Raw genomic sequence first — 16,140 nt, 5'->3', positions numbered from 1 at the left:
TCACCACTACTATTCAACATAGTGTTGGAAGTTTTGGCCACAGCAATCAGAGCAGAAAAACACGTAAAAGGAATCCAGATAGGAAAAGAAGAAGTGAAACTCTCGCTGTTTGCAGATGACATGATCCTCTACATAGAAAACCTTAAAGACTCTACCAGAAAATTACTAGAGCTAATCAATGAATATAGTAAAGTTGCAGGATATAAAATTAACACACAGAAATCCCTTGCATTTCTATATACTAACAATGAAAAAACAGAAACAGAAATTAAGGAAACAATAACATTCCCCATTGAAACAAAAAGAATAAAATACTTAGGAGTATATCTACCTAAAGAAACAAAAGACCTATACATAGAAAACTATAAAACACCGATGAAAGAAATTAAAGAGGACACAAACAGATGGAGAAACATACCGTGTTCATGGATTGGAAGAATCAATATTGTCAAAATGCCTATTCTACCCAAAGCAATCTATAGACTCAATGCAATCCCTATCAAGCTACCAACGGTATTTTTCACAGAACTAGAACAAATAATTTCACAATTTTTAAGGAAATACAAAAAACCTCGAAGAGCCAAAGTAATCTTGAGAAAGAAGAATGGAACTTGAGAAATCAACCGGCCTGACTTCAGACTCTACTACAAAGCCACAGTCATCAAGACAGTATGGTACTGGCACAAAGACAGAAATATAGATCAATGGAACAGAATAGAAAGCCCAGAGATAAATCCACGAACCTACGGACACCTTATCTTTGACAAAGGAGGTAAGGATATACAATGGAAAAAAACAACCTCTTGAATAAGTGGTGCTGGGAAAACTGGTCAACCACTTGTAAAAGAATGAAACTAGAACACTTTCTAACACTATACACAAAAATAAACTCAAAATGGATTAAAGATCTAAATGTAAGACCAGAAACTATAAAACTCCTAGAGGAGAACATAGGCAAAACACTCTCTGACATAAATCTCAGCAAGATCCTCTATGACCACCTCCCAGAATATTGGAAATAAAAGCAAAAACAAACAAATGGGACCTAATGAAACTTAAAAGCTTCTGCACTACAAAGAAAACTATAAGTAAGGTGAAAAGACAGCCCACAGATTGGGAGAAAATAATAGCAAATGAAGAAACAGATAAAGGATTAATTTCAAAAATATACAAGCAACTCCTGAAGCACAATTCCAGAAAAATAAGTGACCCAATCAAAAAATGGCCCAAAGAATTAAACAGACATTTCACCAAAGAATACATACAGATGGCTAACAAACACATGAAAAGATGCTCAACATCACTCATTATTAGAGAAATGCAAATCAAAACCACAATGAGGTACCATTACACGCCAGTCAGGATGACTGCTATCCAAAAGTCTACAAACAATAAAGCTGGGGAGGGTGTGGAGAAAAGGGAACCCTCTTACACTGTTGGTGGGAATGCAAACTAGTACAGCCACTATGGAAAACAGTGTGGAGATTTCTTAAAAACTGGAAATAGAACTGCCATATAACCCAGCAATACCACTTCTGGGTATACACACTGAGGAAACCAGATCTGAAAGAGACACGTGCACCCCAACGTTCATCACAGCACTGTTTATAATAGCCAGGACATGGAAGCAACCTAGATGCCCATCAACAGATGAATGGATAAGGAAGCTTTGGTAGATATACACCATGGAATATTACTCAGCTCTTAAAAAGAATTCATTTGAATCAGTTCTAATGAGATGGATGAAACTGGAGCCCATTATCAGAGTGAAGTAAGCCAGAAAGATAAAGAACATTACAGCATACTAACACATATATATGGAATTTATAAAGATGATAACAATAACCCTATATGCAAAACAGAAAAAGAAACACAGAAGTACAGAACAGACTATTGAACTCTGTGTGAGAAGGTGAGGGTGGGATGTTTCGAAAGAACAGCATGTATATCATCTATGGTGAAACAGATCACCAGCCCAGGTGGAATACATGAGACAAGTGCTCGGGCCTGGTGCACTGGGAGGACCCAGAGGAGTTGGGTGGATAGGGAGGTGGGAGGGCAGATCAGGATGGGGAATACGTATAACTCTATGGCTGATTCATGTCAATGTATGACAAAACCCACTGAAATGTTGTGAAGTAATTAGCCTCCAACTAATTAAAAAAAAAATTTTTTTAATAAAAAATAAAAAAACAAAAAGCAGCGAACAAACTGCTTACAGGAGGATATGAGAGCTTTGACTTTGTTTGTTCTCTAGACTTTACTGTGGGATGTGGAAGAGACCTGGAGAGGGCTGAGTCTGCAAAAGCCAGGCAGGCAGCTGCTGGAGGGCCTGGTGGGCATCCTGCACTAGGAAGGAAATGAATCCAGAGCTCACTGTGGCACTAAAATTGCACCGCCACCTTTCACCTGTGTGGTGAAGGCCTTTGTAGAATCCTGCCAGAGTCAAGATTAGATCTGAGGAAGCTCTGGCCTGGTTTCTTGTTTTCTGTGGTGTGATTAGTTGTTGCAAACTTCTTGGTGTCATATCTTTTGTTCTTGAGCTCAGGTCTTGGGCAGGTAATGATGTCCCTGTAAATCTCTACCAAATAAATGTTCTCTGTTCTGACAAGAAAGGGCATGGTCCCAAGGCACAGTTTTCTTGTTTTAAGGTCCCGGTCTTAGTTAAGAGGAACCAGATCCTAATTTTCTGCTCCTTCAGGGCTACATCCCCATACGTGCCCAGCTGCTATTGCTGACAGAGCCAGGCTCCCAGGACGCAAGTGCCCCTCAAGCTCCACAGTCTGCCCATTTGCAGGATGGGCAAGTCCTGCAGACTGTGACCCAGGCAGACTGCCACTGCTCTTAGGTCCCCAGACAGGAAGCGGGGAGATGGTCACCACTGTCTTGTGGCCAGACTCAGGACCAGGGGTGACTTGGTGAGAACTCTGAAGCTCTGTAGGATACCCCCAAGCTGGTTCCCTGTGTACCCCAACTAACCCATTGGCCCAAGGCCAGGGAGGCTGGAGGGTCCCAGGTAAAGAATGGGATCCAACTCTTATCTCCCTTTAGCGTGAGACCCAACTCTCCATCCACTGTAGGCTGAATGGGCCTCTAAGTAATGATCATAGACAGCTGGTTGTTTGGAAAGGGGACACTTGCAGCACAAACCAATGGGAGACAAGATCACTAATGGTCTTGGGGTAACAGTTGCCTGGTAACACGGTGAGGGTCAATGGTGCACAGCAATGACCACCTGCTAAGGCCTGTGAAAGAGCGAATTCTGTTACAGAATTAATCCCATTTCATCACTAAGAAACAAATTAAGAGGCTGAATACTTTGTCCAAGGTCCTGTAGCTGGTAAAAGGTCAACCATGGGTTTCAATCCAGAATATGAGTTCTCAAGCCTTGAATGAGATTTTTTGTCTTTCATGCCATGTTAACTATTTAGCACTGGGGTGTGCTGAGATTTCCAATTGCAATCCCAACCCCAGAAACTCCTTAGAAAGAAAGAAATCTACAATGTCTTCCTTCTGGAGTGTACATGCCAATGTTTCAAATTGTTGCAGCAGACCATTTCAATGATGTTTTCAGGCAAGTGACAAATGCATGATGGGTACTTTGCTTTTGTAAGCCTTGTGGGTAGTTAGATAACTAAATATCTGGTTACTTCATTGAATGGTTGGAATCACCCTTGGAAAAGAAAGCTAGTTCAGGGTCACATGTATTTCCTCACTACCCAGCAGGCATTGGGAGGTTTCTAAGGTAATTGCCGGTGTTCTAGACATGAGGGGCTGAATGGGGACAGTTCCATTTAACAGGTTGAGATTGGACTTTGCAGGTTGCCAAAGTAACAGCTTCCTGTGCTACCTAGGAGATGTGGGGAACTAACAAGAGACTTAAAGCCTTTACAGCACTCGTTGCCGTGTGATTTTAGGCTAGAAGTGTTTGGCCAGGAAAGGTTGACTGGTAAGTATGAGGAGGGGAGTAAGCGAGTCAGCTCTTTAGCTCCTGGTAGAGCCAGGAAAACAGAAGTGCTGGCTCTGTCAGAGTTCCCTGTCTTCATTCAGAATAGCAGTCATTTTGCTTGACTCATATTGAGCCCTGGGCATTGCGGGAGTTGTCTCTAAACAGAAGATTGCCAGCACAAGAGGCAGCATAATTCATATTTGTTCCAGACTCAGCAATTCAAAAAGCCTTCTCACGACGACTCGCTCCTCCCAGGAACACATACAATCTCCAAGGAGGAATTATCATCATGATGGCCACTTTCCAGATGGGGAAACTGAGGTTAAGGGACTTGATCAAGGTCACAAGACTCGGGATATGAGGAGTCAAAGCGCAAACTCAGGATATCAGTTCACAAATTGTGTGGTTTTCCTCTGCTCTGACCAGGGATGGAGCACGGTGATCTGCTACTAATTGTGTAGGGAAAAGCAAGTAATATCCAGACTTAAAATGAAGAAACTAGGGAAAACAACTAGACCATTCAAGTATGAACTAAACCAAATCCCTTATGATTTTACAGTGGAGGTGACAAATAGATTCAAGGGATTAAATCTGGTAGACCGGTTGCCTGAAGAACTAATGACGGAGCTTTGTAACATTGTATTGAAGGCAGTGATCAAACAATCTCCAAGAAAAAGAAATGCAAGAAGGCAGAGTGGTTATCTGAGGATGGCTACAAATAGCTGACAAAAGAAGAGAAGTGAAAGCAAACGCAAAAGAGAAAGTTAAAACCAAAGGAATGCAGACATTCAGAGAACAGCAAGGAGAGATAAGAAAGCCTTCTTAAGTGAACAGTGCAAGAAATAGAGGAAAACAATAGGTTGCAAAGACAAGACATCTCTTCAAGAAAATGCGAGATACCATAGAAATATGTCATCTGAGGTGTCAGAGCTCTCCCTTGAACCCTCAAGTCTCTGAGCTATTTCCCTTATGGGTTAGGTGCATTTAGGGATATAAAACCTTAGGCCAGGGAGCCCTGGTCTCCTTCAGTATGTGTAGAAGAATTAAGGAAGAAAGTTGTCGGGCTAAGACAATCAAAGAAGAAAGAGGGGAAGGAGCAAGGGTGAGAGAGAACTGATGACTTCTGATTTTTTGGGTCCAGTCATTGAGATCTTTCTACTTGCTCTGGTTCCTATGCACAGGATCTCCAGTGTTCTTCCAAAAAGTCTCCCCTTTCCTTGAAACCAGCTGGGGTTGAGCTACTCTCCCTAGTGGTTCAGACTTGGTTCTAGATCCTGCCTGATTATGATGCACCTCCCAGACCCAAAAAGAGGCACCCATTTGTTTTAGCACCATTAAGAGTGAAACATTTTATTCATTACTGAGAATAGGGTTTGCAGAGCACCAAACACAGTTCACCAGCATCGCTGGACAGGAGTACCCTAGTGTGAGCGAGTGTGTGTTAGGAATAGCCTGAATGATTCCTGAACCAGACCAAGCGTTTACACTGCTGGAGCCAGGCCAATCCTTTCATTTTCTCGATCAAAAACTGAGAAGTACTGCCTCAGAAAGACATCACCCAGGACCCAGGTGTCTGGAGAGAGAGCTTCTAGACCTCCACGAAAGGCGCTAAGGCAGGAGTTTTTTACCTGGAGGAGGTAGAGACACACACCAGTCAGCCTGTGAGCTTACCTGCAACCGCCTCCTCAATATCCAGACCTAGCACACTTCTTGGTTTCATTTCCCTCTTTTGGTATGTATCGGGTGATTTTCTCAGCATCTTGGGATATGAGGGTTCATCCAAAAACAAAAAGGGCCAAGACGTGTGGTTGCCATATGGCAGGAGTGTGGGGAGGGGATTATTGGGAGTTTGGAATGATCAGATGTAAAGTAATATACAGAGGAATGATAAGCCACAAAGTCCTACCTATAGCGCAAGGAACTATATTCAATATTTATTGATTAACTAATGAAAAAGAATGTGTATATTGGTATATGTACAGCGAAAGCACTTATCTGTGCAGCAGAACTTAAGGCAACACCGATCAGCCATACTGATTTCTACGGTTTTCTAGAAAAGAATAAGAGCATTCCTGGTTCCCCTGACACTCTCTGATCCTTTCCTTCTGACTCCTGATTCTCGTTTTCTCTGCAGAGAATGCCTGTTCTTCTCCTGCGTCCCAAAAATCTGTTCTTTTTTTTTTAATTAACTTTTAATTTTGCTTTGGAGTATAGCTGATTAACAATGTTCTGAGTTTCAGGTGGACAGTATAGGGACTCAGTCATACATGTACATGTATCCTTGTCCCAAAGACAGCCCTTCCATCCAGGCTGCCACCTTACATTCAGCAGAGTTCCCTGTGTTATACAGTAGCTTCCTGTTGTTTATGCCTGTTAAATATATTCAAAGCAGTGCTCACAACACGTTCTTTAAGACGTCGCTCAGGCCCTCTGAGAAGCATGTTTGGACCGACACTCACCCTTCAGCCAGTCCAGCCTTGGTTGGGTGACTTATTCAGGTCTCCATCCCCACTGGTCGGTTCAGAGCCCTCATCACCCCTAATAAGTCCCCGGGGTCCCTTTGCAGAGCACTGTGGGGTTCCGTTTGCATGGAATCCAGGGCAGATTTGCCTAGACCCAAGGAGGCCTCCCTATGGAGCCATGAATCAGGGATTTTAGAATTACTGCAATTCCCTCTCTTCCTCAAAGGCATCTTTGAGCCCAGCAGCCTGCTCTGAACTCCCACAGGGAGCTGACGTGAAGCCTCCACCCTGTGTCAGGGCTGAGCAGTCACTGTGCACCCTTTATTCACCTTAGCATCCAACCACCCCACAGAAGGGTCGGGGAGCCGGGCTCACAGAGGGGGAACGGGGACTTGGCAAGGGGAAGTTGCAGGCAAGGTCTAAGGTAGCCATGGAATTTATTGTACTTGGGAAAATTTCAAGAAGGAAGGGGAGACTGTTAATCATTATGATGGGAAAGCACACAGCGCCGCCACCAGCCAAGCCCCCTTGTCACATGTCCTATTTTAGGGATCACTAGAGCTGACTTTCCATGTTCCTGCATCTGAGGGCTCTAGTTGAACTGAAGATCGATGAGGGCAGAAGACCTTAGTGTTCCCTTCTCCCTGTGACTCCCACCATGCCAGCACCGAGTGGTGTCTCCACCTTTACTTCAGGAGGACGGATACCCCAGACCGTCGTCCACTCTGAAGTGGTTGATTTAGTGGGAGGTGCTGGCCCAGCCACAGGGGCTCAGCGGCATCTGCAATGGTGTGGCTTGGCCTGCAGAGGGTGCCGTCCTCCCAGCAGTAGCCCAGGGTTCCTGCAAACCCCAATTTAGAGAACCAACCCTCAGGGGTGGCCGCTCACCTTGATGATGTAGGCTTGAGGGGGCAGTGGATAGTCGATGCCATTGATGTTGAAGATGACAGGAGGCAGGGTGTTGACTGCATCACATGAAACCACATACTGTTAGAGAGAAGGAGAGAGGTTGGCCCAGAGGATCCTTATTATGTGGGGAGACTGGGAGTGACCCTGTGGCATGACCCTTCACCTGAGAGTCCTTGGGTTTGGCTTTCATGACTTTGTGGATGTTGGTGACCATTTCTTTTGGGCCATAGATCACTGATGTCCCGGTGTTCAAAGTGGCATGGCATCCAGGAGAACAAGCAACAACTTCCCCGTTCATGGTGGTGCTGAGACAGTAGGGCAAAGCGGGCATCAGGGTCATGCAGACGGCTCCCTCCTTGAGGGAACTGAGCTGCCTCCCTCACAGCTGCCCCCTCCCTGACAGTGTCCAGAATAGCGCGTGATCTCTTGCCCTGACTTTTCTTTTTCTCTGATTACAGCACCTTTCGTGATATCCTTAAGCAGTACTTGCATACACCAGGCTCTTTTGTACCTTGACACAAGCTGGTCTTCCTTCCTAGAAGAGCACCCTCCCCTTTGATTGAATGATTTCTCCTCATCTTCCAGGTTCCAGCTTAACTGTCATGGTTTCAGGGAAGTCTTTCCCCCGGTATGTATCAGTCTCCTGTCTTTGTCACTCTCTGTAGACCCTTGCTCATGTCTAGCGTGTACCAAAGTGACAATTCACTGTGTGTGTGTGTCATTTCTTGCAATTTGCCTTCTTAGATGTGAGGGCTTTTATTCTCATCGCGTCCCTAAAGTGCTTGGCACACAGTGGATGCACAATGTTTGTCTGTTGGATGAGTGAAAGAAGACTGTGAAAATAATGAATGGAGACCATCCAGAGAGGTATATCTGATGTCTCACCAACAAGGGGTCAAACACACAGTGAAGATGGAGGTTCCTGCAGCAGCAGATTCTCATAGGGGTGGGAGAGACCGGCTGCCCTGGGAGAGGGTGTCTCTGAGCAGCATCCCCTCCTTGGGCTCAGACACTGAGACCCTGACCAGCCAAAGCTGACTAGACACAGAAACTCAAAGGACAGGTAAGATTTTATCTGAGGGTAAAACACAGAATCTCATCAATTATTGCCTCTTGTTCTCAATCCACTCCTGGATCCCACCTTCCCGATTCTCTCAGTTATATCCCCTGCCCCACCATGTGCCCTGGGACATTGGGTGTCTCTTTTTATGTGTGGCTTTCAGGTCCCAAGACTGTGGCCATCCTCTCTCCACTGCTGGCTAGCTTCTCCCTAAGGAAATCAGTTTTCCCCATTTCTTCAGGACTTTCCCTGTTTTTAAGCTAACATTTCTCTGTACTGAGAATTTCTTTGGCCCGTGTAGCCCTGGACAGTTGGTCATCTTACCACAGCTCTGTTCAAATTGAGGAAATTCTCCCAATCCTCTTTTCACCACACTGAAAAGTCCTATAACCATGCTCCCCACCTCACACTCAGGGGTGCAGTCCTCCCGCAGCTGCACAGGCCTCTCTGGACCCTGTGAGGGACCCTGTTCTGAGCCCTGGCCAGGAGGCCTGGGGCGATTACAAACCCATGTGTGGTTTGTGTATCTATGAGTTTCTGTGTTTGTTTACGTGTGTGTTACTACGTGGCTCTGTGTGTACTTGTGCCTCTAGCTGGGTATGCATGTTTATCTGTGCCTGTTGTATCTTTGCATGAGTGTCTGTGTGTCTGTCTGTGTCCTTGTGGGTGGTGTGTATGCCTGTTGACTGTGTGTCTGGGAGTGCATTTGTGTGTCTGCCTGTGTCTGTGCACAGATAGGGGAGCATCACTTGAGGTGACCCTCAGAGGGAGAGGCTTACCGGTTCATGCTTATCTGCCAGTGGCGCTTATGGGACACTGGTACCCAGTTGAGCTCTCCCTTGTAGTAGCGGTGGTCCACCCCACCAAACATCACCACACTGCCCTCTGGCTTGCTTCTGCAGAGAGAAGGGAGGGGGATCCTTGGAGGAGAGTAACAACAGCACTGCCTGGGAACTGTGCTTATCCACCCATCAAGGCCCTAATAAGGTCCCCATCTACATATGCAGAAATTGAGGCTAGGAGCAATTGAGAACCAGACCAAGGTCGGTCGCTGGCTAATGAGTGGCACAGAGGAGCTGGGCCACCTGGCCTGACTCCACCCATTCAGTGTCCAGACGAGTCCCCGGACCTCCTGTGACCTGAATGCTCAGAGATACCCTCAGAAGACAGAGTGCTGAAGGTTCCCCCTTGTCCAGCCTTTATTTTTTCAGAAATATCAAGGCCTGAAGCACTAAGCGTGTGGCTTCAAGTCACACAGGGTTGGCTTCACTGGCCTGTGACCTGTGCTGTCCTTTGGGCCCCACACTCAGTAGGGCCCCCACCTCTGCTATCGTTGGCTTGAAATTCCCAATACTTGTTTGAACAAGTGGAGTCCCACACTTTTGTTTTGGATCCCACGCTTTCTTTTTGCACTGGCTCCTGCAAATTGTGTAGCTGGTCCTGGGTGCTCAGTGAAATGTTAGTGAGGAAGGAAAGATTTCCACCATCCCTCTCTTTCCTTCCATGTCAAATTCATCAGCATATCCTGTTGCCTTTTCTTCCAACTCGTATCCTGACACCTTGCATTAGTCTTCCTTTTCACTCAAGCCCTACACCAAGCCCTGGCTCTTGCACCCAGGAGCATGGTTGTGTTCCAATAAAACCTTGTTTGTAAAAGCCAGTGGTGAAGCCAGGTGGGGCCCTGGGGCCATAGTTATCCTGGATTAGTCTATCTCTCAGGATACTTCTGTATCAATTGTTGCATCATTTTCATACAACTGAAAGGATCTCACAACTAATTTGCAGAGAGGGATTGTCCAGCTCAGACTTACTTGCTCAAGTAGAAGGCAAAGACAGGCTCCGAAAAGGCACCTTGGGACCACAAGTTGTCAAAGATGGGCCTGGCACCTGTGAGGCTGATGGAGGGGAAGGCCAAGCCCAGGACGCCATCAAAGGGCATACCATCAAACCCGAATTCCTCCACGCTTAGGCCAAACGACTGATTAAGGCTAACGAAGTTCCCGATCTGTGGGCGAGAAGAGCGTTCCCACATAAACGTTTGTTAAGTGGGTCTAGGCTTGGGCTGATGAAGAAATGTGTTAGCTCTGCAGAGAAGAACTGAGGACGTCCTGTGTCCTTGGTAGACCTCAGATGGTTAGAGCGAGCAGGGAGGGGAATTTGGGTTCCATTTATGTGGGTGCGAGGATTTTAAAACTTCTGCCCCTCTGAATAACACCTTCTGAGTGAGTCAAATTGGCATCAAGGCTTCTGTACCGGTGGGACAAAGTCAGGCTAGGACCCAGTGGTGCCCCCTTGTGGACAAAATGAGCAAAGAGCAAGAGAGCATTCTGTGGCGTCTCTAAGAACTGATGACAGAAATGGACTGAATTGATGGTAACATATTTTGGATTCTGCATCTGGCCAGAGATACAGAAGTTCGTTATACAATCTTTCTGGCAGGGTTCTTATGAAATTACTGCCTGGGAAATACCCTTTTGGGGGTATCTGTGTGTTTGTGTGAGTGTGTATGAGAGAGAGAATAAGAGAGAGGGGCGAACTACTCAGGTACTTTGGGGAAGGAAGGCCATAGGTTTTACCAGACTCTCAAAGGCTCCATACTTTGAGAACACACTTATCAGGCCCCCTTACATCTCTGGCCTCCTGCTTATCCGCACTAGATATCTGAAGTTCCTGACCTCACCCAGGGTCCCCCGATCAGTTTTTTCCTTTCCCCAAATACCCACCACCAGCTTTGGTCCTGACAAGCCAGCCAGGCTCCACTGCTTACCACAGGTGTGACCTCAGCAAGGCTCTTGCTGTCTGCACCTCAGTTTCCTCATCTGTATCATTAGCAAATCAATGCATCTGCTGTATGGGGTGGTTGCAGCTTTCAGCAATTTATTACCATGGCATTGCCTGGCACATTCTGAGAATATAAAAGCCGGTGCTTTTTCTCCCCCTCTTCTGGCTCCCAGCAAAATGAGCCCTGAGCTGCTCATGGGCAGAGGAGCTGTAAGTCCACAGCCCAAGCCACTCTCTGGGTTAGCTAATCCATTTGTTTGTGGTTCACTATGAAGACGTCTCCCCAGGGACAGGATCCTGTGGGTCAGATAGCCAAAGTCTATGGGAGTTAGGGTAGGACGGTCCTGCCAGCTGGTCCTGTGTGTGTTTTGTAAGCAGCGGTCACTCCATAGTCATTCCTGACTCAGCTTTTGTTTCCACATTACCCGAACGGTGTCAGAGCCAAGAAATCCGCGAATAAGCCCAGATCCATAGACGAGGGTGACAGGCTGGCCTGCTTTCCTGAAGCTCGAAGAATTTTGAGGATTGAAGGTGCTGAGTGTTTCTGCAGACACAAGAGATGAGTGTCAGTCAGGTGCCAAGGGTGGAGAAGGGAGAGTCAGGGCAAGGAAAAGGTGGGTGGGTTGGGGGGTGTTTGTACTCACTACAGGCTGGACTTTCACAAGTGATGGAAGGCACCCACAAGTCAGCTGAGCCTGTGTCAAAGACGACCCGGAACTCCTGAGGGGGTGTTCCAATGGTGATGTTCCCCACGTAGACCATCTATGGGGATCAGGAGGGGTGGGTTAGTGCAGATCTGGCTCCCCTCGATTCCCCCAGTGCTGCCTCCCTCTGGGTGTCACATGTCTCCTGAGATCACTTTCCAACCACCATGCAGCTCACAGCCTTTGTTCTCAGAGGACTGATATTTATCTCTGCGCTACACAGTATCTGGGATATTCTCTCTATGACCAGGGGTTGAAAAAGTACCTCCTGCATTCGGAGCCCAGAGTCATAAGCACTGGACCTCCAGGGAAGTCCTGGTGCCTTCATTTGAGAAGCTCTCTAGTCTCTTCAAACCCAGCCTGAGCATCTCCTTCTGCAGGAGGTCCTCCTTGATCAATCCCAGCCACTCCCTCCAAACTCAGACCACATCCAATCAACACCACACAGGTGACCCTTTCATTTGACATATATTTACTCTTTGCCTTTCTCTCAGGCTAGCCTGCACAATCTTGAAGACAAAATATGCCCTTTTTTGTGATCTAAGAAGAATAACCACATTGTCAGATTCTTATGCCTTACATGGATTAGGTAGTCAGTGACTTTTTACTGCTGTGATTCTTGCATCTGTGGAAGCTGAATTCTTTTGCCTGGGGATTCACTCTTGCTTTGCAGTTGGCTTTATCCGTTGACCAGAGATGGCTCACCTTTCATCTGTAACTGAGTGGCTCACCTATTTTCGAAGGTACAATCTCCCTCAGACTAACGACACATCTTTGACACAGAAATGAATGTTTACCTGCCACCTGGTCATTGCTGGGCCAGTCACCACAGACCAAGAGTTGAGGATGAGAATGCCTTCTCCTCTGGAGTGGGGTCCCTGTTGCCCAGTGTTTCTGCCTCCTGCAGGAGCCCCAGCCCCAACTTCCCACCTGCCACCACCAGAAGAGGTAGCAGTGCCAGCCCAGAGCACCAGGGGGCGATGAGGAGAGCCATCCTCCCAACAAACTCACATCCAGAAAGTTCCTCAGGGGGTGAGTGGCTATGTTGGTGTCTCTCTTGGACAGTCTGTAAGCTTGTTCCTCCAGGAAATTGTTCAGTAAGTTTTTTTCCCTCAGGGTTTCTCGCAAGGTCTTCACTTTCCTTAGAGGCAAACTTTCACCGAGGATTAGGAAAGAAACAAAGGAGAAGATGCGATTAGCTGTCCGTGTTAAGGTATAACTGTCATTGTAATGGCACTGTGGATTTTCCAGCGTTTTAATGAGTGTCACCTTATTATCGGAATGCCATCCAAATGCCACTTCAAAGATGTAGGTTTGAATACAGGTTGTGTTGTGTAACATTGTGTAAGACCATTTGGACTCTCAGCTTACTCCTGGGTAAAAGGGTGGAATGTAATGATTACCACCCTCCAGATAGAAAATTTAGGAGATAAGTGAAGTGATGGATATAATGTACCTGAGGTATAGTAAATGTCAACAATGACAGCCATTAGTATTACTATTGCCATCCCACTGTATCCTTCTCAAGGAAGCTCAGGGAGGAAGGTGCTAGAAGAGGATTATTATCCTATTTTTACAGGGAAGGAATCTGAAATTCAAGGAGTTTGTGACTTGGCTCTGGTCACACTGCTTGTCAGATGTACAACAGCGTAGAAGTAGCTCTCCCAATCTTTCTCCAAGTAGAAACAGAACAGAGGGTTAAGAGAAGAATCCAGGAGATAGGAAACAATTTAGAGAAATTAAGAGGCTAAAGAAGCAAGGATGAGTCAAATTGAAAAACTAAAAGAAGAGAAAACAACACGGAGAGATCTGCACTCACAGAGACTTCCAAAGAGATGGAGAGATAAGTGAGAGAGACACAGAGATGCAGACATAGACATATACACACTGAAGTAGAGAGAGAACAGAGAGGAGACCTAGAATAAAATGTAGAAAAACGCTACTCCACAGGACCACACATATATCTGTACAAGTTGTGCACTAAACAATTGCAATGAGTTCCATTTTCTGCAGGTCACCACATGATGGGGTCCCAAGAGTTGTGCAACCATGCAAAGATACACCTTGACCCTTGGGACCCACAGTTTCTTTAGCAAGGTGCATGCCTGTGTGCTAAGCTGCTTCAATCCTGTCCAGCTCTATATGACCCTATGGACCTCAGCCTGCCAGGCTCCTCTGTCCATGGGATTGTCCAGGCAAGAATATTGGAGTGGGTTGCCATGTCCTTCTCCAGGGGATCTTCCCGACCCAGGGCTCCAACCTGCATCTCTTACATCTCCCACATTTGCACGGGGGTCCTTTACCACTAGCACCACCTGGGAAGCCCAAGGCTAAAGAAGCAAGGGTAGGTACCTATTGCAGGGTATTTATCAATAAGTAAGAGTTGCACTTTAAGACTATCAGGGAAATGTTCCATTTCTTTCTAACCCAGAAAGGAAGATGATGCGGCTTACAGTCCCCATACTTACATGAGTATGCACTCTGAGAGGGCCACCAGCCCGAGGAGCACAAGCCACTTCATGCTTCTTTCCTGGCTCCAAGTACTCAGGGAAGCTTTCGTTCTTTAGCATGCAGTGGTGACCAGGAGCTTCTGGTTATATGTGCTCCAACCTGCCCTAATTGTCCCCTTTAGGCCACTAATGGATCTGATAAAAATACAAAGCTCTTGATAAAATTTTTATCTTCATTCTTGACCTTGGGGAATGGTCTTAGAAAATTCTCAGAATTCAGAGAATTCTACTGTGATCTCTTCCTTGAGGCTTGGCTGGAAAACCAAAGTGAACCGCATGGACATCTAAGGCATGGAGAAACTTGCCATCGTGGAGAAAATTACTGCTAAGAACACCATAAAAATCAATACTAGGGGCCATGCTAGACATTCATGATCTCCTGTGGTCTGCCTAGCAACTTCATGAGGTATGGTTTGCTGTCCTCGTTGGAGAACTGATTGCTAGAGGAAAAGAGGTCAAATGGAAAAGTGAAGACTTCAGAGGCAGCCCAGAGACATATGAGTGGCTTTAGGAAGTGGGTGTAAGAAAAGTTTAGGAATCCACATGGAGAAGCGAAAACTGGGATAATTTTAGCACTCCACTCTTTAATTAGAACAAATTAAATGTATAAAAAGTAAATGCAAAGCAGAAAAAGAGACACAGATGTACACAACAAACTTTTGGACTCTGTGGGAGAAGGGGACGGTGGGATGTTATGAGAGAATAGCATCGAAACAAGTACAGTATCAAGGGTGAAACAGATCACCAGCCCAGGTTGGAGGCATTAGACAAATGCTCAGGGCTGGTTCACTGAGAAGACCCAGAGGGATGGGATGGGAAGGGAGGTGGGGGGGGGGGATCGGGATGGGGAAGACATGTAAATCCATGGCTGATTCATATCAATGTATGACAAAAACCACTACCCTATTACTATATTATCATTATTATATAATTGTATATATTATATTTATATATAATATATATATTATTTAATATAAATATATATTTTATATGTTATATATTATATTTATATATTATATAATATTATATATTATTATTACTATATTGATTTAATTATTAATTAACTTTAATTAAATATAACATATAATATATAGTATATAATATATATAATTGTTATATAATATTAATATTAATATATTTTATTCATATTATAGATAATAATATTATACATATTATATATAATAAATATATATTTATATATATTTATATCTATGTTTATATATTATTATGTATAATTATTATATATACTATATGCTATAATTATAATTATGGTAATATAATACTATATTGCTAATAATACTAAGTAAACTAATTAGTCTCCAACTAATAAAAACAAATAAAAAAAAGAAAAAAGAGTCAGAAATTCAAACTACTAAGAGACAACATCTCATTTGTCTCTGTGACAGATTGCTAGGGTACTAACACCATTTTGAGAGCTGAGAAAGGAAAATAATCATCAATATTTACGCCATATTTTTTGTATGTATCATATTCCATGTAGCCAGAAGTAGTTTAAAGAATCTTATTTTTATTGAAGAGTTCCAGAAGTTGAAACAGAAGGAGTGGTAGAAACAGGAAAGCACTATTTTGCAGCATCCTCGGGAAACAATGGATCTGGCAAAGGTCATCAATGGATGCTGAAACCATGCGTGAAATGTAGAAAGGGGAGCATACAATGGATGCATGAAGCTGGCAGCATCAGGATCCAATGCATTTCAGCATCTCTCAAAGTGAGGCATCTAGAAATACTGAGACTCCTTAAGTA

General features: G+C 44.9%; 1 protein-coding gene across 1 annotated transcript; it reads right to left on the bottom strand.

Annotated features, from left to right (window-relative positions):
* Positions 1-5,430: 5,430 nt before the first annotated feature.
* Positions 5,431-14,422, bottom strand: LOC136169593 (pregnancy-associated glycoprotein 2-like). The gene is made up of 9 exons (XM_065937440.1): positions 14,334-14,422; positions 12,877-13,018; positions 11,806-11,923; positions 11,587-11,705; positions 10,192-10,385; positions 9,160-9,276; positions 7,484-7,625; positions 7,300-7,398; positions 5,431-5,577 (listed from the first exon to the last, which is right to left on the bottom strand). The coding sequence occupies exons 1-9, from the start codon at positions 14,384-14,386 to the stop codon at positions 5,431-5,433; spliced, it is 1,131 nt and encodes a 376-aa protein (XP_065793512.1). The 5' UTR covers positions 14,387-14,422.
* Positions 14,423-16,140: the final 1,718 nt, after the last annotated feature.

Source organism: Muntiacus reevesi, chromosome 5 (assembly GCF_963930625.1).
Source record: "Muntiacus reevesi chromosome 5, mMunRee1.1, whole genome shotgun sequence".
Lineage (NCBI taxonomy): Eukaryota > Metazoa > Chordata > Mammalia > Artiodactyla > Cervidae > Muntiacus > Muntiacus reevesi.
This window is presented reverse-complemented; position numbering and strand designations above follow the sequence as displayed.

Coding starts and splice junctions, on each gene's coding strand:
- LOC136169593 (XM_065937440.1), bottom strand. CDS start 14,386: ATGAAGTGGCTTGTGCTCCTCGGGCTGGTGGCCCTCTCAGAGTGCATA. Junction 11,706..11,805: donor TTGTGAAAGTCCAGCCTGTA/GTGAGTACAAAC, acceptor TTGTGTCTGCAG/AAACACTCAGCACCTTCAAT. Junction 7,626..9,159: donor TGGCAGATAAGCATGAACCG/GTAAGCCTCTCC, acceptor CTACTGTCTCAG/CACCACCATGAACGGGGAAG.